This window comes from Mucor mucedo (assembly GCF_025094135.1).
Source record: "Mucor mucedo strain NRRL 3635 chromosome Unknown EV154scaffold_140, whole genome shotgun sequence".
NCBI classification, from domain to species: domain Eukaryota; kingdom Fungi; phylum Mucoromycota; class Mucoromycetes; order Mucorales; family Mucoraceae; genus Mucor; species Mucor mucedo.
In genome coordinates, this window is record NW_026252424.1 from 68,776 (window position 1) to 92,208 (window position 23,433).

The window sequence follows — 23,433 nt, forward strand, 5'->3', positions numbered from 1 at the left end:
CATAATGAGTTAAATAAAAGCTCAAAGGAGCACTTATTCTTTAGTGTATAACTGTACAATTAATTTCAATTTACTTAAAATTGACATATCATAAAAACTTTAATTGGTTGATTTGACTCTTCCTACTGTCTTCATTCCAGTGTTCTTTTTTCGAGCTTTGACTTTACTTGATGATACGTAATGGAAAGTGTTCTAGCATCCTTGTATTTGTTGTAGTGCCCGTTGGCACGTCCTTCATTGAAACACTTTTTCCAGTCCATGCGTTTGTGGTCTTTCATCCAGGCCATAACAAATTCATCAACTACATCCATATCACGTTTTTTTCTTGTGGCTTGATTTGTTGCAGTACTTCAACCGTTTGGTTTCCGGCTTTTGGAGTCACTCCATCAGGAAGATCTGGAGGAGGAGGAAGGGCTGTTACTGAAGTGCTTGAAGATTGCTGTTGGTACTTGTACAAACATGTATCCATGTACACCAAACCTGCACGAGCATAGTCTATCGCGTGTTTCGACGACGAGCCATCTTCATTCATAGCTTCAATTATTCTTTCGAATGGTGTTTTGATTTGAGTGCAAACATCCTTGAGAACGTCAATAGTGGCATCATGTAAACGTATTTCCTGATCGACTGGTTGTTTCGCGATGCTATATTATAACTTTACAGTGGAATCATCCCTGTACTCAAGACCAAGAAGAGAACATTACTGCGCTGAGAACACATACTCCAGCGCAACCATGGGAGGAAGAGGCTCGTGAAGATGGTTTGCAATGGTTGATGGAGTTAAAAAAAGATGTTGCTGTGCCCAATACTGAGACGGTAATTGTTTGAAAAATTCACCTTTTTCAGTATCATAATAATCCTTTGTAAAGACTTCTCTTATCGATTTCAGGCAAATGGTCAGTGCAATTGGTTTAATATTATCAAAAGTTTCATAAACATGGTTACAGTATTTCTGAATGCGGTGCATATACAACTCATCGACAACGTTTTGGACCTCTATAATAACTGGTGGTAGCAAATGTGATGGGGGAGTCACTGGACCATAAATCATATCAGCACGTTTACCATCGATCCACTCACAAGGGCGTGGCATATACAGACCCTTGGCGTGCTTGCCTTGTGATAAAAAATGTTTTAATATATAATGATAGGACGCTTTAAAATAGCACAATGATTAACAATGATTGATGTTAAAAGCAAGTTCATTACGTCTTTATTTGCGAGCATTGCCTTCAACATTTGATCACTTCCGGGTTTATGTTTTTGAGGTATCATAGCGTTAAGAAGATTGTAGTCTTCTTAAGAAGAAGATTAGTGAGATTTTCCTTTTTATATTTTATTGTTTTTTTTGTACCCATCACCGACGACATTGATAATTATGAAACAGAACAAATTGTTAAGATAAAAAAAATGATATGTTAAGATTAACAATACATCTTAACATTTTTTGCGCCCATCTTTTAAAAAATTGAGAATATGATTGGATGAAGTACCTTTAAATTATTTGGTCAATTTTTTTGAAAATTCTGTTCTACCCCAGGTATGAATAGGGAGCCAAAAAAAAAGTAAAATAGAAATGACTGTTGAGGACGTCATAGATTACAATAAAAGAATCATCACATTAACATAATTATGGATGATCATGTATAGATATTCATGGCTCACACTTCGCCCCATTTGTTATAATCAGAACCGTTGGTGTCTATGCACAAGGTGATTCGCCTTGTGACGAGTAAAACATTATAATACCATAAAAGTATAGTACAATCCCATAGGCGGAATATTCGGTTACTGAATATTACACGCACTAAACTTTCTCTTTGGCATTTACGTAATGTCACCTGCGGAGATGAATTTAGATCCTCACGTACTTTTGTTTTTACTTTGTAAGGCAGGAATTACTTCATAACATATTTATTTAAACAGACATTACGTATAACATTATATCATATTCCTCTAACGCGTCACATATATTATCCGAAAGCCATTTAATCATTTAGTATAAATACATGTAGTTTTTGCTAGTAGAATTCCCAAATCTAAATTTTCTCGAAATAACAGATATACACAGTTCTAACAGTATTTTCTTTTGTTCCCTTAATTTACATTTTTATCTCCATCCCAAACAATGACCTTGTCCAAAATAAAATGTACAAAGTCTGAAAACCAAGTAAAACACTATATTTTCTAATATTGACCTTTTTGGAATAAAAAAAAACCACCTTTTTAAAAAATAAAAACCGTCTTTTGGGGAAAATGAAACTGCCGTTTGAGTAAAATCAAACCGCCTATTGGATAAATCGAAACCGCCCTTTGTGAAAATTTATCAACCGCACTTTTTTTTAAAAAACCGGCCTTTGGCGTTGGAACGACCGTAAAAGATTAAGAAAATATGTATATACCACCTGAGCCATACTATATATAGTAATTTCTTTTATATACCACCTGCCAGATTGTACCCGGACAATCGATACCCGGTAGGTGGTAGATAGCCCATTATACGTGTAGATATGGATTAATAAAACGGCATTTTTTAGGCTCTTAAAGTCAATTACCACCTGTTTGTTATGTGAAGTCTGGCAGGTGTTAAATAGGCAGAACCCTCCTACAAACAATTCTTTACAAGATTGACAATGCTCTGTCTAGTAACGTATTTTCTTTCATACGTTCCATAGACAAGAAATGGCCGTGCAAGTGTTCTCGGTTAACCTTATCAGATTGGTCTACTGCTTGTACCCGTAAAAGCTTTCAATGCTTGAATCTTAATTGGATTGGATATTTATTCTTACATCTTGATCGTTTGTTCTCTTTTTCCTCAACGATTTCAATAGTAGTCTTACGAGCAATTCCATGCTTACAGCGAAAAACTAAGTATGTTAATTCACTTTTATCGACATCTAAAGCAAACCTGTTTTTGAAAGCCTATATTTGAAGTACTGTTTAATCTGTGCTAACTGTCGACGAAAGGCCTCATTTGTAGCATTTTAACAGACGACATCCAAATTAATTTAATGTAAAGTAAAGTGAAGCATAATATAGTATTACTGTGTTCCTATTAGCTATTTACGTTTACCGTAAGTCAAAAAATAATAATTTATTGATCCAGCTCTACACCTTAAAAAAAAGGGTGATAATTAGCTTTATGAGCCTAAAAAAATGCCGTTTTATTAAGCCATATCTACACGTATAATGGGCTATCTACCACGTACCGGGCATCGATTGTCCGGGTACAATCCGGCAGGTGGTATATAAGAGAAGTTACTATATATAGTATAGCTCAGGTGGTATACAGGTTCTCTATATGCTTTTGCTTTAGATCCAAAGCTCTCAACAATATTGTTGGTATACGTCGTAGCCATTTCAATGCAAGAAGCAGTTACGTATTTAAGAAAAGGACCACAAAGCAGTCAATAAAACAGGAAGATCTGAGGTCAAGAAGACCAATAGAAAAAAAAGTGATGTTTGAGAAGTATAAAATAGATAGAAAAACAGAATGAAAAATTAATAATAAGAAACGAGTCTCTATTAATACTTTATTAAAGTTACAGAGAGAAAGTCATTGAAAAAGGGAGGACTCTTTTTATATCAGACATCTGGCAGATTGAATCTGGTGATGGATAAACAATGGCTTGTTTCTATCTTCTGAAGCATGGCAATTAGAATTACATGGTATGAAGTCAAGCCATATTTTCGTATGTTGATTGACCCTAATTATTAAGTGACAATTTCCCAATATATAATTTGTTAGTATGAGAGTACCGTTCGGATATTATAATTCAACCATACTGAAGGTCATTCTATACGACATTTATTGGAGGAAAACGACAAAAAAGAGCGGTGCCAAACAATGTGACCTTTTCCTTCGCAATAAAACAAAAACAATCACTAACCAGATTGTATCAATAAAAACAACATTCTTCTGCTAAATGTCATACACCGCCTAGGTTTCAGTTGCATATAATCATGCAAAATGTCTCAGACAATTATTGAAACCCAACTAGCCCGTTGTCTCTGTTCCACCTGTTCCCTGTTCTCTGTCTCCTGTCACACATGTCACTGTCAAACATCAATATTGTTTCCTGTCTATCGTCTCGGTTCCGAATAAGGTATCTCCGTTATCCCTTGTCCTTGTAAAACCCATTTAACTTCCGTGTCCTTTGTACCTCTGACTTTGAACTCCATTTTAAATCACTAATAATATCAGCCCATGTTATCCTCTGCATCTATCCCCAAAATTATCTGTATCTAAGCCCGCTACCCCAAAGATGTCCCAAACTCAATATGACTAATAATCTGTCTCTGTAAATCTGATCCCCGAACCCTTCTTTACCTGATCTGTCAATTAATATAAATAACAGCAAGTTTATTTATTCTTATTTCTGTATTCAAGATCTTATCTATTTTTCCTGCTTTTCTGAATAAACCTTTTTCTACCTTCATTATTATATTAAAATTATTGGTATCGTAACTACGCAGTCACAAGGCGAGCTAATTTTCAGTCACAAAAGTTACAAAAGTTAGGATTTTTAATGGGGATGCGGGGGGACCCCTTTACCCAGGAATACGGCCCATAGTATTAGCATGAAATTGTTACCTTCTGAAAAACAATGTTCCTTTTTTTTTCTACAGCATAATATCTTAAAGTATAATTTTTTTTAATACCGTGAATTCTGTTACAGCCCTATGTTTTTAAAGCGTTATTTTTTTTTACTTCGTAATATTTTTTAGCAGAGGTACAAAATTAGAGGCTTGGAAAAACCCTCCTTCGAAGAATACGACCCATAACATTGAGCATTAAACTAAAAAAAAGAGCGTATATAAAAATTGACTATTTTGGAGAGAGTCATAATATAAAAGTGACTTTTACTGAAAAAGTCATTTAAAAAAAAGTAACTATGGAGATTTTGTGTCAAAGGTTACCCTTCACCCCAGTATAGCAGCCAATAGCATTAAACATTATTTAATCGAGGTTAGAGAAACAGTCTATGAACACGTTTTCACAATCAATATGTTATTATTCGAGTAGAACTGAAAAATTGTTTGTTTTAGGTCGATGGAGGGGTCGCCTTTGAAATTAATATTTTGGATTATGAAGTCTTTCATTATGAAGCAAAAACATTGCGCATAAAATAGTTAATCAGATATATAAACAATTAATACTTTTGCGTAGATCAACTTTCTTGCCTGAGTCTAGGGATGTCGTCTTTTTCCAAATATTTATACATGTATTAAGAAACATCAAATTTTTCTCCAGTGTCAAACTGATAATAGGCAGTGTAGCTTAAGCTATAAGGGTGCATTGATTTTATGATTAATTAATATATGTTACGTTCTTTATTTTAAAATCAGGCCTGCGGCAGCACGAGGCTTTTTCAAAGCACAGCGTACCGAACCATAGTGCAGGTCAGAAATTTACCGCAGCGCAGCGAAGGTCAAAATTTTTACCGAAACGGAGGTTTGGTTTAAAAAAGCCTCGTTCCTTTTTATATATATATTAATACTAATAGATATATAATTTTCTCTTTGCCTTGTCCTCACCTTAATAATCATTCTGTTCTGCTCTTGCTCGCCCCGCTCCTGACACTGAATATAAATTCAGTACCAAACCCAAGGAAAGAGCACTAGGCAACATGCTACATCCATAGTCTCGCCGATACAAATGTTATACAGAAGTGGAACGCATTGTTTATTTCTGAATTTCTGAAAATCATAATGCAGAACTTTTTTTTTGTTGTATTTCGATTGAAGATATTAACTTTCTAGAAATGTTAAAAACATTTCCTATACTTGTTCTTCTTTGCTGTGTGGTATAAATGGGTACACAAAATATTTCCATATATGTCGAGTTCACGATCACATTTTTGATCTTTTTATTGAGATGAGACATTGCCTATGTCTTTAAGAAAGCATCAATAAGACCTGCTAAAATTCCCAAAGTATGTAGATCAAAACCTGTAGATATATACCAAAGCATTGAAATTTGGTCGCCATATATAGAAGTATACAGTTGAACATATACGGGGAGTACAGGTTCACCCCGTGGGATTAAGATAATATTAAGTATCATTGGGTATCATGTTCTGAACAGGCCGTACTTTTAGTTACAGGTGAATCCCGTAAAAACTGGGGCTTCATTCAAACTTTTTATTTTCCTTTAAATTTTACTCGACATAGATAGAAGGTATACAAAGCTTAAAAAAGGACTAGTACCTCCTTCGGAAGTACAAGAATCTATAAAAGATGATTTTGCAAGCAGGGAGGTTAAGAAAACGTACTAAATGTAAATATGATTGGCTAATCTTAGTTATATTTATATTATAAAGTAATTCAGGGATAAAAAAAGGGTAAATCTTGATGCACGGTCGATTTACACGGTAGATTTGAAGTGCCGGAAACAAAAACAGTTTGTCAAAAAAGTACCCAAAACGTTTTTTGCGTTGCTTCGATTACTTTGTTTGGATTAAATGTTACCAAGAATAATATAATCCACAATCATCCAATTTCACAAGACGTTACAACATATGCCATTCATCGCAAGCAAAGACCCGAAATTAAGGCCAGAATATATTCTCTTCTGTCCAGTGGACTTAATGAGCCTGTCGCCAGTGTTATGGATGTAAGTATTCTTTTTAATAACAAAAAATAACTCATGGGGTCATTACTTATACGTTATTAGACCCTAAACGCTTTCAATGTAAACAATATCATCAAAAAAAATATCCAGAACATCCAATCTTTGTAATTATACGACAATGGACGAAAAGAGAAGTATTCGGTTTTCACCGAGCTGGAAAATCTTAGGTACGTTATTTGTATCCAGGTCAAAGAGAACGAAGAAGTAAAGGGAATATTTTTCATTCACGGGAAAGCAATTTCTCAAGCTAGACGCTGGTCCGAAGCTATAAAAATTTGCGCCACCTACAAGACAATTGCCCACAAGATGTCCCTCGTGAACCTTGTTGGAACCAGCAACGCTTCCGCATTCAAAAAAGGAAACAGTTTACAAACCTTTGCTGTAGCAGCTGATTTTGTGAAAAGCGTGACTGAAGATACTTAGCAATAGATTTTGGAAGAATTAAGGGAAGCTGTTTGGCCAACTGAAACCAGTTTCAGGTTGCCCTCCGTTATTGTCACTAACAACTAACAAGCTTGCCACAATGCAATTGAGACGGTATTTCTAAAAAACCAGCATCTGCCTTGTCCATGTCATTTTTGAAATACGATGTCAACAAAGTCGGCTATTGGCAAGGTCGCTTCGGTAGAATACAATTAGCTTATCGCTAAAGCAGAAAGTGAATTTACGGCTATTGTGGATAGCTCGGATTTAACTTCCTTTCAAAAAGCAAGTGATCGCTTTCAGCAGATCATCACAACTGTTGGATGATTTAAGGAAGATGGACATATAGCGTTGTCATATTTGATTGATGTGTAAGTATTTGTAATTGTACATGCTCCTAAATTATGAATCAAACTTAGATTTGTTATTTTAGTTTGATGAAGAAGGACGAAACGAAACGATGGGCTCGGTTTTATGCCAACCAGCTTGTTCATATGGGAAATAGAATTTTTGGCAGAGCCCAAAGTTTCCATTCCGGATTGAGGAAAGATTTGGGAGGCCGATCTGCTTTGAGGAGGTGATTGACAACCAAACCGATGCTTGCGTACTATTAAAAAAAGGTATGATCGATTTAAAATTATTTGTCTTCGGAAACGTGGTAAAAGAATATAACGCAACTTTTAATTTTTAGAGAGAAGATAGGTACAGAAGATTGACAATAGAAAGAATAAGTATCAGCTCTAATATTTTTGATGAAAGTCGGGCGTATCAATTTAAGGTCTCGCCTTTAAAATTGTCCGTTTCGCGATGGATAAGATAAGAACAAACCTTGATGTTTCGCTGCAAGATTTGTTTCTGTCGAAAGGCAAGGACTGCAACTGCTGGGATCATGTTATTTATAATCTAATAGGCCCATGCATTATCAGTAACAATACCGGATTGCTTCCGTTGTTGATTGTGTATAAAAGTTGGAGATTTGAGCGTGATTAAGGTATGCTATAGAATAAGAACAGAAAGACACTAGTCTGCAAATATAGAAGGCAATAATGATTTGTGCCTTTTGGATTACGAGGAGGCTTTAAAAAAAACGACGATGACGGTAAAGCCATGGCTGAGAATGTTAGCGAGATGAAAAATGTTAAGTTCTTTTTTTTATCTGGCAGTTATGGGAAGTAAAATGAGGGGATGGGTCTGATATAACTGTATATTAAGGGGTCTCAGTTTGAAAAAAAAAATGGGAAACTTTTTTGGGAAACTTTTTTTAGCCAATCAAAGCGCTTTCCCACTTTTTCAACTTTCCCAAAAAACTTTCCAACTTTTTTTTGGGAAAAGATAAGTACAATTCTTTCCCATTTTTTTTTTTTTCAATAAAAGTTACAAAATGCCCAGGATCAGCAATAAACAGGCACTTGTACAGAAACTAAAAGATTGCTTACGTATAGAGGAGAAGTACTTGACCGAGATTCTTCATGATGACAGTGACGATGAGGAATCTCAGGCAATTAGTGCCAAAATTGTCAAAGAAACGTTAAAACGACACAAATATACGAAAGCATTGCGTTTTTTGAATGAGAATAGATATGTCTTCAAGCGAGTTCATTCTCATAAGCGTAAAGGGGACTATCTCGAGTGGCTTATGCTACAAACTGACAGAGTATTTAGAAGGGAAACTAGAATGCCAACCAAGCAAGCCTTCTATAATATATGCGATAGAGTAAAAGACCACATTTGCTATAACGACTCTGATGCTGCCAGAAAACAACGCAGTGTACATTTCCAGGTTGCTGTTGTTCTTTATCGACTGGGTCTTTCTGGAGGTGGATCAAGTTTGGAGAACGTCGCAACGCATTGTGGAATTGGAGTAGGAACTGTCCAGACGTACACCAAACGTTTTTTTACTGCCATTTTGTCAATGTCGAAAGAGTGGATTTGTTGGCCGAAGGAAGACGAAAAAAAACGAATCATAGAGGCCAACGAGAAACGATTTGGTTTCCCAAACTGTGTTGGGTTTGTAGATGGCTCTTTAATGGATTTGGAGTTTCGACCCAAGTGGAGAGACCAAGAGTGTTATACCCGAAAGGCAAGCTATGCCATCCAGAACCTGGCCATTTGTGATGATAAGCGAAGAATCAGGTACTTTGCTACAGGTATCTTTGGATCAGCTCACGATTCGCGTGTATTTACCGAAACAATGGGGGTTCATCCAGAACGTTATTTCGCCGATGGGGAGTACATCCTTGCAGATTCTGCATATGGATGTACACATTATATGATCCCCCCATATAAGAGGCCACCTAATGGAGAATTAGATTCAGAAAAAAAGAGATTCAACAAGATGCATTCTGGAACAAGAATTGCCATCGAGCACTGCTTTGGTATCTTGAAGTGTAGATTTGGAAGTTTGAGGATGATCCGTCAACAAATCCAGAACAAAGACAATATGGCCAATGCTTCAGAGTGGATCAAAGTCTGTGTAATTTTACACAACATGTTGATCGATGAACCTGAGGATATGAGATTGGTAAGAAAGGCGGAAAGACTTCTGTTGATTGAAAAAGCAATGGGAAACACGGAAGAAGAACAGGAGGACCGTGGAACTATGTCTTTCACCACCATAGACTCTCCCACTGGAATCCAGTTAAGAGATGGAGTGTGTCGATACATACTAGCACGCAACCAATAAACATGAATGAAGTATATCAATTTTGAAAATTATAATTTTTTATTTTTAAGACAAATTTGAAGACTCTGCTTCAGGTTCAGATGTGCCAGCGTTATTCAATAACTCCATGATTTTCTTTATGAGATCTTGAACAATTGATGAGGTAGGATCTAAACCAGACTTCAACAAAGTTTCAAGAATTAACCTTGTTTCAGTCAGTTGCTGCACCTTCATCTTCATCTTAGCCATCTCCTGCTTCTTTTCCAGCATTTGACTGTAGATGGTTGTATCTACGGGTTCATCCAAAATAGACTTGAAGTCCTGGTCGAAGGTAGCAGCACCAGAACTTTTCTTTGCTTTCTTGGCAGGAGGAGCAACAGTGGCTTCATCTTCACTGGAGTCAGACACCGTTTCCACTACACTGGTACTCACAGGCTCTTCAGTGGGAGTAGACTCAACATGTCTTGTCTCATCTTCTTCCTCTTCTACAGTTTCTTCCACTTCAGAATCCTGGGCACCTAGAATATCAGGAACACCGAGACCAACACGACGATCTTGAAGAAACTCTTCCAATTCATAATAATAAGGAAAGACAGCTTTAACCATTTCTAATGTAAGTGAGATATTAACAACTTAATCTGTACCCATTTTGACTCTTTACAACTTACTTTCGAATTCTTTTGAGCCAGTATCCTTAGTTTCTCCCTTTGCGCCGTTTCCGGTTTGCAAAAAAAGTAAACCTGCTTTACTGTAATCGACCATGTATTTCTTCATTCGTGCACGAATGTCTTCCATCGTACGGTAATTTACCTTTTTTTCACAAAAATAATCTAAACACTTTAAAGCTAATCTTCTCTTGGACATATGAACTCTATATGCGCCTTTTTGGTTTTTGGTTGGTGTGAGAAGGTTCAAGTTTTTTGCATTATTATCCAAAAGGAAAACAAGAAGGCGGGCATCTGATGACAAATTATCATCGCCTGCTACATCAGTTTCCCACTTAACTTGAGCCTTCTTTGTTTTGGTAGCTGTGATGGGCTTGGAAGGTGTCTCCTCTGGTTTAGTAGCTGTCTTTAAAGGCTTGACAGCTCTTGGCTTGACAGCTCTTGGCTTTGGGTTTGGCTTGACAGGTGTTGGCTTGGAATTGGCAGTACGCTTGGTCATGTTAATAGTATTAAAGAAGTCTATTATTGATCCAGGTTCAAACTTTCTTCTTTTATACTTTTAAGATAGACACAAATAACCAATCGCTGACCTGAAATCACATTGAGTCATCAGTAACGGATGTTATATTGGTTGCAAACATGCTCATTAATTCTATGTCTTTGTTCGACACTTTTCTATCTTATCTAAAATTGATACGACTTATCGGATACACATTTATAATTTTTATTGCGTATATTACTAATAGATACAATCATACTTGATCATTAAATGTGGAAATGATTTGATATTTCGGGTTTTTTCTTTGCATTTATAAAATGGGAAAGTTATCAGGGGAAATATGGGGGTCTCAATTTGAAAAAGTGGGAAAGCGATTTTATTGGATAAAAAAAAGTTTCCCATTTTTTTGGGAAACTTTTTTTTTTTTCAAACTGAGACCCCTTATTGTTGAATTGCTATTTCGGTTAATATTTAAATAAAACGAACTCCTTCCTCAATTGTGATATATTATAAATATTACACTACAATGTTTGTTATATTGCTTAAATGTAAGTGATGATCATTATTGTTCGATATGTGTTTTTCAAAGTTTTATGAAATTATATCCTACTATATTGTGAGTAATTAAAAAAAAATAACTAATGAAGTTATTATCCCAATTATTTAATAATAGACGAAGTGAATATGGAAAAACACGTCAAGGCCGAAGTTACATGTACAAACGAGGCATGAAGGTAAGTTAAACAGAAACAGTATTGCTGCATTAAAATTAGATAGACAAAATAAAAACAAAAATATACGACGAAATTGTAGATACCACTATTCGGGTTCAGGAAAGTAATTTTTTGAGAAAGAAAAAGCTGGAAAACGCAAATTCATACTTTTTTTAAATCAAAAGTTGATGAGGATGAACGAAGTGTAGAAGACTGTCCCAATGAGGATTTAAAAGGTATGCCAGCTAAAAATTATACACCTTTGTCGTCCAAAGGTAGTTTTAAATTTAATTATTCAACAAGTAAAAAAAAAATAGGAACGCTCAATATTTTATTGTTATAGAACGTACAGAAGAGCGCCACAAAACGACAGAAAAACGATGATTCTCCGTGTTGAGGAGCTTTTGCAAGGTATGTTTACGAAAATAAACTCTTTGGGAACGCGACAAGAAGTAACTGATGCTATTAAAGTATTCGAAAATGCCGATTTGGATATCAAAGGGCCTGTAATAAAAAAAAACGAGCTGCAACCCCCATATGTAATTACAAACGGAAAGAGAGGCAAGTCGAAACGTGGTATTAAAGTAGCGCCGAGAAATTGAAGATTGCGAACGATCTATTCTACAAATTCGAGCTGAAGGAGATAAAAAAAAAAGGAGAAACAAGAAATAGAAGAGGAAGAATTTGAAAGAAAAAGAAAAAAATTGCTTCCCGAAGAAAGAGAGGTACAGTAGTGCTAAAAACTGTCTCACAAAAACTAAAATTAATATCATATGGCGAAAAACAATGATACGGATTCCAAATTTTAAAGAGTAGTTGTTAATGACAGTTAATTATTTATTCTGGTAATTGGAGCTATGCTATTTAAGGCAACATGTAAACAATCACAAAAATGTTACTTTTAGGTCAAAAGAAGAGGGACGATGTTTATTTTAATATTTTGTATAACCACCTTTTGGTTTAATAACTGCCTCGATTCTTTTGGGAATACTTTCGTAATACCTTTGCATATCCTCCAAAGTGAAACCATTCCATTCCTTTTCGAAGCGGTCCCACAATTCATCTATATTCCTTGGCTTAGTCGAATAGCTGTCTAACTTAACTTTTATGTGTTGCCAAAGGTGTTCGATGGGGTTCAAGTCGGGACTATTGGGTGGCAAGTCTCGAATATAATTGATTTTATTTGTTTCCAACCATTGCTTTGTAAATTTGGAGGTGTGCTTCGGATCTCCGTCTTGTTGGAAAATCACATCCGTACCGCTTAATCCGTAATAATCAAGTGTGTCCTTGCATGTTGTGCCCAGAATGTGAGTATACAGCTCGGAATTCATTGGGTAATCCACTATGCGGCATGCGTAGCCTACTCCAAGTGATGTCATACATCCCCAGACCATTATAGAGCCGCCAGCACCTTTCAATCTTGTTCGAATATTATGAGGCTGCAATGAGTCATCTTTATGTTTCCAAGTAATTTGAGCTCCATCAGATCCCCATCTGTTTACTCTTGTCTCGTCCGAGTAGATAACTTTTTTCCAGTCATCTACGGTCCAGTCTTTATGTTCTTTAGCCCAAAGAAATCTTTTTTTTCTATTGACATTGCTAAAGAGTGGTTTTTTTTTCCTGAATGATGATTTAAGTTCAAGAGATCTCATTAAGTAAGTGGTCGAAGAATAGCCGTAAATGTAACCAATCTGTTGCAAATACTTCTGAATATCCTTAGCTGTAGCTAGATAACCCCTTCGATCTTTAAAACTAACTACTTGTTTTGTTCTCTTAGGAATCAGACTTGGTCGGCCACCATTACATTGCTCGCGATCAGGATCATTCACATTTTTCATTCGAACAACTTGAGCTCGGGATACTCCTGTTGTTTCAACTATTTGCTTAGTTGTTTTTCCACTAGCAATAAGGGACTTCACGTTGTTTCGGGTGTCTTGGCTAAGTTTTTTAGGCATTGCAAGTAGAAATAATACGAAAATAACAGTAAAACATTGTTGTGGGAAAAACACGTTTTTTAGATGGGATTTTTATAGCATATGGCTATCGAAGCCCCAATTGGATAACAAAAAAAAGTTTGGGGCAAAGCCCTTATTTGGAAGCCGAAAAAAGTGTCCGTAAAACGCCATAAACAGAAACAATTTCATGTGAAAAAGACGTTTTCTATGTTTGTAGTGCATGTAACACCGGCAAAAACGTCTAACTACTGTGTAACGTGTCAATAACATCCCTCTTCTAGGAGCATTTTTAATTTTTCGAATACTGTAGTTAATGCGGATTTTATCGTCGATGTAAGTTTTGTGAGACAGTTTTTAGCACTACTGTAGCTCTTGAACAAAAGATAAGAAAGTTGACCCTTTTTGTTTCTCTAGACCCCAACTATGTTAAAAGTTATTTGAAAATTAAAAAAGAAACATCACATTATGCTCGTTACGAGAAATGCACATATTACACGTTATATATAAACTTACATGTAAACGGTTGTTAGATTTACTTCTTACCGTAATGCCAAAAGAATGCAGCATTTAATTGGATTTATATCCAACCTAAAAACGTTATTGCTGCAATTCGTGACGTCGGGGATGATGAAAACTGTGGTTTTAGAGCTGTGGTATTAGAGTTATTTAACGACCAAAGTAAATGAATAAAGGTTAAACATCAAATGCTTGCAACCTACCTCAAATACCATGATACATTGTATAGGCCAGTTGATGAAAAGGTAATCGAATTGGAAAGAATTAAGATGGTCAAACGGTTCAACTCTAATAAATCACCATATCTCAACCAAGAGGATCAGATATTGTGGTTTAGTATGTTCGGCCGTTCACAGGTTGTAACCGATACATTCGAACGTCCGGTAATCCTCTTTCGTATGTCAAATATCCGTTGAAAAAACCTGGAGAATTCAGAGCGAATCGTGAGGCACAAGTTTTTTTTCCCTTGATTAACATGCAGCTTCAAAATGTTGATAAACCAACTACGCTCCTTTACTCGTCGTCTCATTTAAACGTCGTCGAGTTCCATTGTACACCAACAGGACGTATAAAAATTTTTGGAAAACCTGTTGTAGATATGGATCATGATCGTTTAAGACGATCATACCCTGATATCTGCAGCGAACAAGATTTTGCAATCCTTTATTACATGCTTCCTCAAACAATCTTTCTTAGTTCTTCAAAAGAAAAACATTTACTCTCAATAAAAATTCGTATCACTTATATGTCTTCTTTATATTTTTTTTAATTTCGTATCGTATTTTAAAGATTCTTTACTTTAACAGTTAATGTTTCTTAGCTTTAATCACTTCACACATACTATGTTTTTTTTACCTTATTATCTTCAATTCTTTGCATTACGAAACTATTCCTAATTCAATTACAAGTTGTACATAATTTATTTAATTTGAGTACCTTTTTAACTAATCCATCCGAAGCACTTTCTTTGTTTGCAGCATTCAGATAACTATTTTAATGCCAAAACGTTATTGTTTAAGCAAATGCTGGAGCACACAATCAAAGAATGACTCTTGTTGATACTGCTTATATGTCAAAACCTTTTTCCCAAACTTGTATCTTTTTCCATTTCCCCGCATTTTTCAAATACACGCTCAGTACATGATCTCTCAAATATGAAACGTCACACTTTTTATAGTTACTTTTGAATCGATTCACTTATATACCCAAATTTTTGGGCGGTTTTTAAAAGTACAGGACTGCTTTGCTTTTGATTTTTAGGCAGAGGGAAAGGGACACGCGTTTATTATTAAAAAAAATGTTTTTGTTATCTTTGTGTAGTAAAATTAGAATTGGGAGGAATGTTTGTAGAGACGATACGAGAGAGAAACCAGTGATTGAAGCTGTTTAATTCTTCGAGCTCGGTTTCGGTCAAAGTATAGTGTTGGCGTTTAAGTTTATGAATGTTAGAAAGCAGAGTGTCAAAATCTGTTGAGGAATTACTTGGGTTGATGGAGAATGGTTGAAAAAGTGGGGTCGAAAGAAAATATTTAATTAAAGGTTAGTAAAAACATGAAGCCGTAATGATTTCAATAGTATTTATGTTTACCTTCAAGTACAGAGAACATAGACATATCAAGCTTCAACAAATACATGTGTTTGCATTATTACACGGTACTTTTTGTCGTTTTAACTTAAGATTTTTCAATTTTTTTAACTGCTTTTTGAACCTTTTTCTATAAAAGGTTCCCAAAAATTCATAATAAAATAACTAGTTTTGTTCTTTACTTTAATCTGAATAAGTCTTAATACTTTAAGTGTTTGTGATTTTGTATTTATTATAATTGCTTGTAATTTCCTTCTATAAAATCAGCATTGTAGCTATTCCATTACGTATTTAACTATACTTCTTCGAATACCTCTCTTATCTGATTTCGTTGTATAAATAACCCTCTTATACAAATATATTTTATCTTTTTAAGTTGACAACTATATAGTCTGGTGCTCACTTTTTAAGAACTTTTATCTTAATCTCTATTTTTATTTTCTTCTATTACTTTTACTGAAACTTGCCAGTAACAGAATGCAAGTGATCATTTGAAATTCTTCCACCACAACATCATACCTTACACCAGAAGTCGTGAAAGAAGAAACAACATAAACACTTCTACCATCAGAATCAGTGGTTGCAGTTTCGATCATATGTTCGAAAGCATCAGCACTGATGGCCTCTGCCTGCATCTCTCTTTTGCGATGTCGTCTTTCTTCAGGACCCATTCATCGAACTTTCGAAAAGATACGACTGATGTTTTTAGCATACTTGGGCAGAACATTCGTCTCCAAAACAAACACCAGTCGATCAACTCTACTGTTTCTTTTTCTGCCAAGATAAGTCGTCTTCAATTGGTTGTGCCAACTCTCCACATAGTTGTTCGTCTCTATATTAGTGTACAATGCCAATTGGTATGCGGCGGACCATCGCATAAACGCATTGTCTTCCAGGTACGGATTTGAAGTACTGCAAAAAATTGCGATACCCGGATAAATCGGTGATGAATGTTGTAAGTTTTCTTTTGAAGAAAGGTCTGTCATTTTCCGACATCATTGCCTTCAGATCCGCAGTGATATTGTTCTGAACGGTGTTGTTGTGGTGGGTATCACCAGGATTTACCAGTTGCCGGATTTTTCCTGTCCAAGCTCTGGCCACAAGAAACCAACACCATTCCACACTTGCGGAAGCGTATACTGCTTGGATCGCACCCAACTCGGTACTACTAACATCGATGGTGATCTTCGCGATGTTCAAAATCCCAGCTTGATTTCTCAGGAACCTCCAGAAGTTCGCCAATGGACCCATGGATTGATCGATGGTGAAAAAGAAAGCAACAGAACAACCAGTGCCAATTAAAGGATGGTGTGTTACAATGGTATAAAGAATTCCGTTGGAAGAACTGGTAGTGCTGTGTGTGGCGTCAAGACATACACTACGAGCTTGGAGTAGGAGATTCTTCTGGAAATGGTAAATAAAGCCGAAAAAAAAACGAATCCATAAAATCGCGGCCTTCAAAAGTCTCGAAATTCTCTTGTTGAAGCTCGCTTAAACAAGCACGGACAGATTGGTGATGATTTGGATGTCTTTGATAGCTTGCTTCTTGAATTCTTTTGTAGATGTTGTAGATTTCATCAGCATAAATCAAAGTAGGACGGTGGGTGCTATCACGAGCAAGAACATTATTTCTAATGTGAGACATTAAATTTCTTTAAATGTTCACTCTGGTTTCTCTTTGACTGTAGCCTTGCCGGAGACGCTCCTCGAACAAAGCCCTTACGGAGACCAATACAGGCAAAAATGGCAATTCTCTACTTCCAATTTCGTGGTTCTGGTTATCAGAATGAGTAATTGTAACCATTGAAGGATCACTTGGCAAACAGACGACCTTTAAAGTGGCTGGGCAGTTGCTCTTCTTGCTTCTCTTTTGCAAGCCGCGTACATGGCCGGAAGCACCACCTCGAACAACACCAGCATGTACTCTTTTAGATCCTGAAAGATGGCATACATAGTATTCTCTGAAGACATATGTTTGCTGTTTTTGTCCACCATTTAAGTATCCAGTAGGGGCATCTTGATGTTTGTCAAAATTCTATTTTACACCGTTTTTGGAAACAGATCTTGAATCACAGTTTTGTATGCCTCGATAGGAACTGTTACAGTAACACGAATATGACAATAAGGTTGTAAGTCCATTGATATTTTATTCGAATAATTGGAAACGTAAGTTGAAAAAGGAGACATGCAGGACAAAGATAATTTTATAAAGTCTGTTACTGGGCCCGATTGGGAATTAAAACATGTACAATGCAATAAAAAATATAAATTTCAAGTATCCATTATGTTAATCAAAACGTTGCTTTTAAAAGTAAATAACATCAAAGGCTTACATTGTACCGAGTTGAATTATCGATGCCATACAGAGTTCTTTACTACATTTCAAGAGTATTTACTGTTGTGTTTTGAGGTAAGTAAGATTATAAGGCAGTATATTAGTAATTCGAGACTGTTCATAAGATTGTCTTTATTATGAAATAAAATGAACAATTATTTATATAAAAAAGGCTATCTGCTGCACCACTATCTTTAGTGTATCTTTGAAGTTGTTATGATTTTCCCAGTGTGTATCCTGTTACCTTTAACTGCTTATTTTGTAAATATGTTACACTTGGAATTACTGTCATCTTGAACACATTGTACTTCCATATTTTTAGTAAGCCTTAGTCACTGTGTTCTTGTAACCTTGTGATATGATAGTACTAACTATCTATATTGGATAATTGATTCCTTAATCATTCTTAATGTATTGATGTCATAGATATGGATTTATTTAATGTAGCAACAATATAGCAGATCACCACATTTACTTAAGCTTAAAATATCGGGGTCTTTTTTTTTATCCATATAGAATACCTCTTCATGTATCCATAAAAATATGACATTTAGGTTGTTCTCAAGCAAACAAAAAAAAATTCTGATCTGATCTGATTTGAAGTGCCGAGTTATGTTCTATAGGGTTTTGTGCAATAAAAACTTCGGTGGACTTCAGATAGATTTTTTTCATCTGAAGTTTACTGAAGTTTTTATTACACAAAATTCCATGGAAGGCAACTCGCACTTCAGATCAGATGAGATCAGAAATTTTTTTTTTGCTTGAGAACAACCTTAAAAGAAGAACAAGACGGGACTAGGCTACAGATTTTTGATGGGCAAGGAAACCATGGAGTTTCTGAACCGGTTTTTGAAGCTAATGGCTACATTTATTCTCGCGTTAGATCAAACGCCATGTTTTTTCTACGTCTTTACGATGAGCCTTTGGTCCCTAATTAAACTTAAATATCCAATAAAACTTTACATATGCTATTACTTCTTTTTTTTCAGTCAGTTCCTTACTTAAATTTTGGATTTTCGATTCTCAGTCAGCTCCACAACCAAAAAATTTCGGGCGTTTTTTCTCCTTAATTTAAAAATTTAAAAATTCTTACTGTAGTTTTTGTAGCTTGGTGAAAGTATTCGGGTATTTAAGGGCGTGCCATTTCGTTGATAATGAAGAACTAAGCCTTCCTTTATATATTTGTTGCTTTTAAATGATTTATTGAAATGACAGGTACACGCAGTCAGACTCCCGCTGCCAGCAAACGTCAGTTACTGTCATGAACCAGGTACTTTGCACTTTGCCCCTGACCACGAATCCCCGACTATTGGAATGTTCTGGAATCTCATGCTGAGATTGAACAACGCCAGTGTCCAGAACCTTCCAGGACCTTCCAAGACTATCCACGCAACGAACCTCCGCTTCCAAGAGATTAGTAATCATGACTCGTTTCCAAGTATCTCCGACGCCAAGCAATTAGTAATCATGACTCATGGGTTTCGGCCACGTAAGCTGAAACCAACACTAAGACTAATTAAGTAAGCCAAGATATTCTTAAATGCAAACCCATGTTATCTGAAAAGATATAAATACTCCCCCTTTTCATTGCCTTCCCCGTTCCATGTCGATTATCTTGTATCCTTCCCCTTCCCTGTATAATCTATTATTATTATTAAATACTTTGTAAACCACTCTTCCTTTGTCTCGTATAACTAGTAGGTATCTTCTGATATTATTGCTATAATATATTCCTAGCCACGTTCCTGACAGTTACGTTCTAAAAGTGATAAAAACACGAAAACAGCTAAGAAGGACGAACAATCACCAGAGCCGGATACGGCACAGAATCGTAAAAGAAAAACGCCCGTCAATCCGAAATCAAGCGAGAAGAGACCACGGGTGTTAGCAGCTGATGTACAATGGTGCATTCTGAACGTCAGTGATCTTACTTTAAAGGTGTTTGCCCTGGAGTATGGCCACTACGATCGCAGGCGCTGCCACGCTCGCTATAAGACAATGCTTACTAACATGTCCGAAGAAGATCATTCTCGCCTCCTTGAGGAATTTGAAAATTGGTGTCTCACGCTTGATTGCACAGTGTTTTGGAAGGAACGCCAGCGAATTCATTCTTTGGAAACTACTGCGTCCAACTGCTCCCAAGTGATCAATGATATATTATTATCTGATTCCTAGAGCCTTTTGGAGCCTCAGAATCAATCTCCAACAGTAGAATCACCAACTCCACGTCCAACACAGGAAACAACTGCATCACAACCTATAGCAGCAACAACTACAACTGATTTGGATCAAGAGCATGCTAACATTCGAAAAGGGAGTGACAACGAAGAGAAGCATTGGATTGTTGATGGGAACGATATTACTTCTCTTTTCCAAAAATACCGGCATCAAGCAAACATGATTCCTAAGCCTGTCCCTTTGGAATCGAACATCCAGGAGATATTAGCCTTGTCGGGTGTACTCTTCCTGGCGAATGAACAGCATAGCGAACGCAAAGTGACTGTTTTTGGGGAACAAGTGCTCAAGAATTTGCTAGAGTGTCAGACTCAATCGCTACTGAGCAAAGTGCCACACAATACCCCGAATTTTACCAATGATGACTTCATGGAAATGGTGAATGTTGTATCCGCTATTGACGAGGAGGGTATGTCTCCAAAAAGTGCCACGCTCCGCCTCTTGACTCTGGCTACTAGCATGGATCAATTCAAGTCTAATGTTGTCGAAGGCATTGCTGATTTGTAAATATTGTAGTGTGGTAGAGAAAAGTGCGTCTAAGTATTAATATTCTTCCCCATCTATTTTCATTGTAGGTTGGTGAAACTACCGCTTGACCCCATCGCAGACAAGAACCAATTTGGAGAAGTAGACTTACAAACCAGGTATTATGATCCATTGCTGTCTTCCATTTTGGCAGATACTACGAAGAAGGTCGTGTTACGATGGCCGAATAAGAAGGATACATTAACCATTGGCATTCGTCCAGACGCCATTGTATCTACCTTAGTCCAACGTGCCTTTGGGCAATCCCTTGGTTTCGGGGAAGTGAAGCTTGGAGCTGAAAGCACGACCAACCATTCCCTTTGTATGGACACGGTAAAGCTCACCGTATTATCACGCAACAGCGTACTGAAGTGTGGCCACCCCATTCTCACTTTTCAAGTTAATGGTAAGAAGGAAAATGTTGCTACAGTGTTTATGGATCATAACCATTTCACAATGTTTTGTAGGATTTCATTTAATTTTTTACATGACGCAAATGATACATACTAATTTCTTTATCATGATTGAAATTGGCCGCATCACCCTGCCTGAATCATTGTCCTGCCTTCACTCGTTCGTCACACTAAAAAATATCCGTACGCTATTGCGCGTCACCCTTATATTTTGGCATTGCTGTTACCAAGCAGATTCACCAACAGTTGTCGTTGCACCTGTCAGTACGCCATCCCCAATGGTTACATATCCAATCCAAGTCTCAACGTTTTCTCCCTCTGCAACTCCAGATACCACACAATTATTGCAGATGATTAATAACACCACTTCGAAGTCTCGTGACTGTAGCATCCAGTATAATTAAAATCCATGCTATCAAATATATTTTTACTAAAAGTATTTGGACAAAGTGACCAAATAAAAAAAAAACCGACTTAACTTGACTTAAATTTATGCCTGGCATTTCTTTGTCATTTTTTCATCAGAAGTATTGTATTCATCTACATATTGTATACTTGCTGGCTTGGTTGATGCGAAATAAACGACGCTACTTGTTAATGTGCTAAATCACACATATAGATTAGAAATGTAATAAATTCATGTCTCATCATCACTAATATAAAATAGCTAAATCATGATCAGGCATAAAAAAGGAATTCGCTAAAGACAGTCACTATTTAAAGTGTCACGGTGTCGTAATACTAATGTCCAAACGTAAGACATGTTATTGTTATTATTCCTCTATTGACTATGCGTAGCACTAATTGTCCAATATAGATATTGTTATTGATAGCATACTTATATCGTTAAGAGTAGTATCCTCAGCCTCGTCCATTCCATTTATTATAAACACTCTTTATTTTTTCTCTTCTTAAATCTTTAGTTAACTTTAACATCAAAACATTCTGACAAGAATTCCAATTGATCCAATTGTTTTTTTTATACCGTTTTTCTTCAAAACTATCCCCATTAAGTCTACGTTTGCTACAAAATATACAAACATCGATAAGAAGTTCTTTATTTAGGATCACATATCTACCCATGTCTTAGATATGAATAATCAACAGAATGGATAAATGATCAGACATAACTACATGTTCTACCACATCCAATTATACATGAAAACCTTATGCATCTTTTAACAAGCTACCGTTACACAAAATCTTACCGGTATTCTGTATTTTAAACAGAACAATAAGAGTGGCCCAAATCGGTTGATTCAGAGCGACGTTACTTGAAATCAACTCTAACCAGTAGAATTCATTTAATGTAAGGCGGGAAACTTAGTATAGATTTATTACAAAACCAGAAAGGTTGACTCAACACAACTATCAGGGGAAGTTGTTCAATGAAAAAATGATCAATTATTTCATCGCAGCAGAGTTCTTTTAGTCTATCTTTACCTCCAATAAAGATATTCTTTTATCTCATTACTTTTCTAATGTAACCATTTTGTCATATACCACACCTTGGTTTTGACTTAATTCTGATTGAAGTGGTTTGGGCCATTGGTCGGGGCTTCAAAAATATAGTAATGGCTAATCTTGTATAGGATTGTCTTTGATAGATTTGACCGGTTTGCTTAAAATTACGGAAGATGTATCAGTAGTAATGTTATTTTTGGTTGTGTTATATAAATATGTGGGTTGAACAGAAGTAGCAGCTGGAATACTGTCAGGACGATCTCTTCGTGATAGAAAATTAGGGGATAAGTTTTTAAAACATCAGAGCAAAAAATTGTAAATATTAAAATAGATGCACGGTACATTGTATGGTCATTTTTTAACTGTCAACTGGCCGGTTAACCTGTCAGTTTTTTTATTTTCGACCGGTGGGTTGAACGGTCGATGTATAAACGTTGAAAGTTGGCTGGAGCGGTTGATATTTCTAAACGTATACGACTTATATGCCATATGAGATTTCAGCATAATATGTTGTCCTAACAGTTTTTGTAGTCTACCACAACAACTATCTGACACAGATTGGGAAGCAGTTTGTCACAACTGTTGTGATAGGATCGGATTTAAGCCACAAAACATGTTGTCTGATTTATAGAGAGGCTACAAGAACTATTTTAACAAAACCATAGAGTCCTCGGGTAATCTATATTATTTGATATTTAGAAGAGATGCCTGAATATTACAGTGATAATTCTTTTCTTGAGGCGTGGTTGTGATCGAGCTTATATACAGATATAACTTTATCAACAATTCTTTCTTTCCTATTTGATAAC

The 23,433-nt window shown here is 36.1% G+C and overlaps 6 protein-coding genes across 6 annotated transcripts; 4 read left to right on the forward strand and 2 right to left on the reverse strand.

Moving 5' to 3' along the window:
• Positions 1–301: 301 nt before the first annotated feature.
• On the reverse strand, positions 302–1,275 carry EV154DRAFT_486298 (uncharacterized protein; the record flags this gene model as incomplete). Its single annotated transcript, XM_051598836.1, has 3 exons — positions 302–644; positions 723–1,111; positions 1,210–1,275. The coding sequence occupies 3 exons, from the start codon at positions 1,273–1,275 to the stop codon at positions 302–304; spliced, it is 798 nt and encodes a 265-aa protein (XP_051452624.1).
• An 853-nt stretch (positions 1,276–2,128) lies between these two features.
• EV154DRAFT_486299 (uncharacterized protein) lies at positions 2,129–3,497 on the forward strand (the record flags this gene model as incomplete). Its single annotated transcript, XM_051598837.1, has 5 exons — positions 2,129–2,170; positions 2,453–2,477; positions 2,676–2,871; positions 3,060–3,074; positions 3,173–3,497. 5 exons carry the CDS (start codon positions 2,129–2,131, stop codon positions 3,495–3,497), a joined length of 603 nt encoding a protein of 200 aa, XP_051452625.1.
• A 12,992-nt stretch (positions 3,498–16,489) lies between these two features.
• Positions 16,490–17,791, reverse strand: EV154DRAFT_569019 (uncharacterized protein; the record flags this gene model as incomplete). The annotated part of the gene is made up of 4 exons (XM_051606111.1): positions 16,490–17,030; positions 17,089–17,283; positions 17,365–17,687; positions 17,756–17,791. The coding sequence occupies 4 exons, from the start codon at positions 17,789–17,791 to the stop codon at positions 16,490–16,492; spliced, it is 1,095 nt and encodes a 364-aa protein (XP_051452626.1).
• A 2,029-nt stretch (positions 17,792–19,820) lies between these two features.
• Positions 19,821–19,997, forward strand: EV154DRAFT_386490 (uncharacterized protein; the record flags this gene model as incomplete). Its single annotated transcript, XM_051595048.1, has 1 exon — positions 19,821–19,997. A coding segment is annotated over one exon (177 nt), but the record flags the coding sequence as incomplete, so codon positions are not given.
• A 312-nt stretch (positions 19,998–20,309) lies between these two features.
• EV154DRAFT_390592 (uncharacterized protein) lies at positions 20,310–20,519 on the forward strand (the record flags this gene model as incomplete). Its single annotated transcript, XM_051595107.1, has 1 exon — positions 20,310–20,519. A coding segment is annotated over one exon (210 nt), but the record flags the coding sequence as incomplete, so codon positions are not given.
• Positions 20,520–20,633: 114 nt separating this feature from the next.
• On the forward strand, positions 20,634–21,564 carry EV154DRAFT_576859 (uncharacterized protein; the record flags this gene model as incomplete). Its single annotated transcript, XM_051606508.1, has 3 exons — positions 20,634–20,725; positions 20,798–21,153; positions 21,215–21,564. 3 exons carry the CDS (start codon positions 20,634–20,636, stop codon positions 21,562–21,564), a joined length of 798 nt encoding a protein of 265 aa, XP_051452629.1.
• Positions 21,565–23,433: the final 1,869 nt, after the last annotated feature.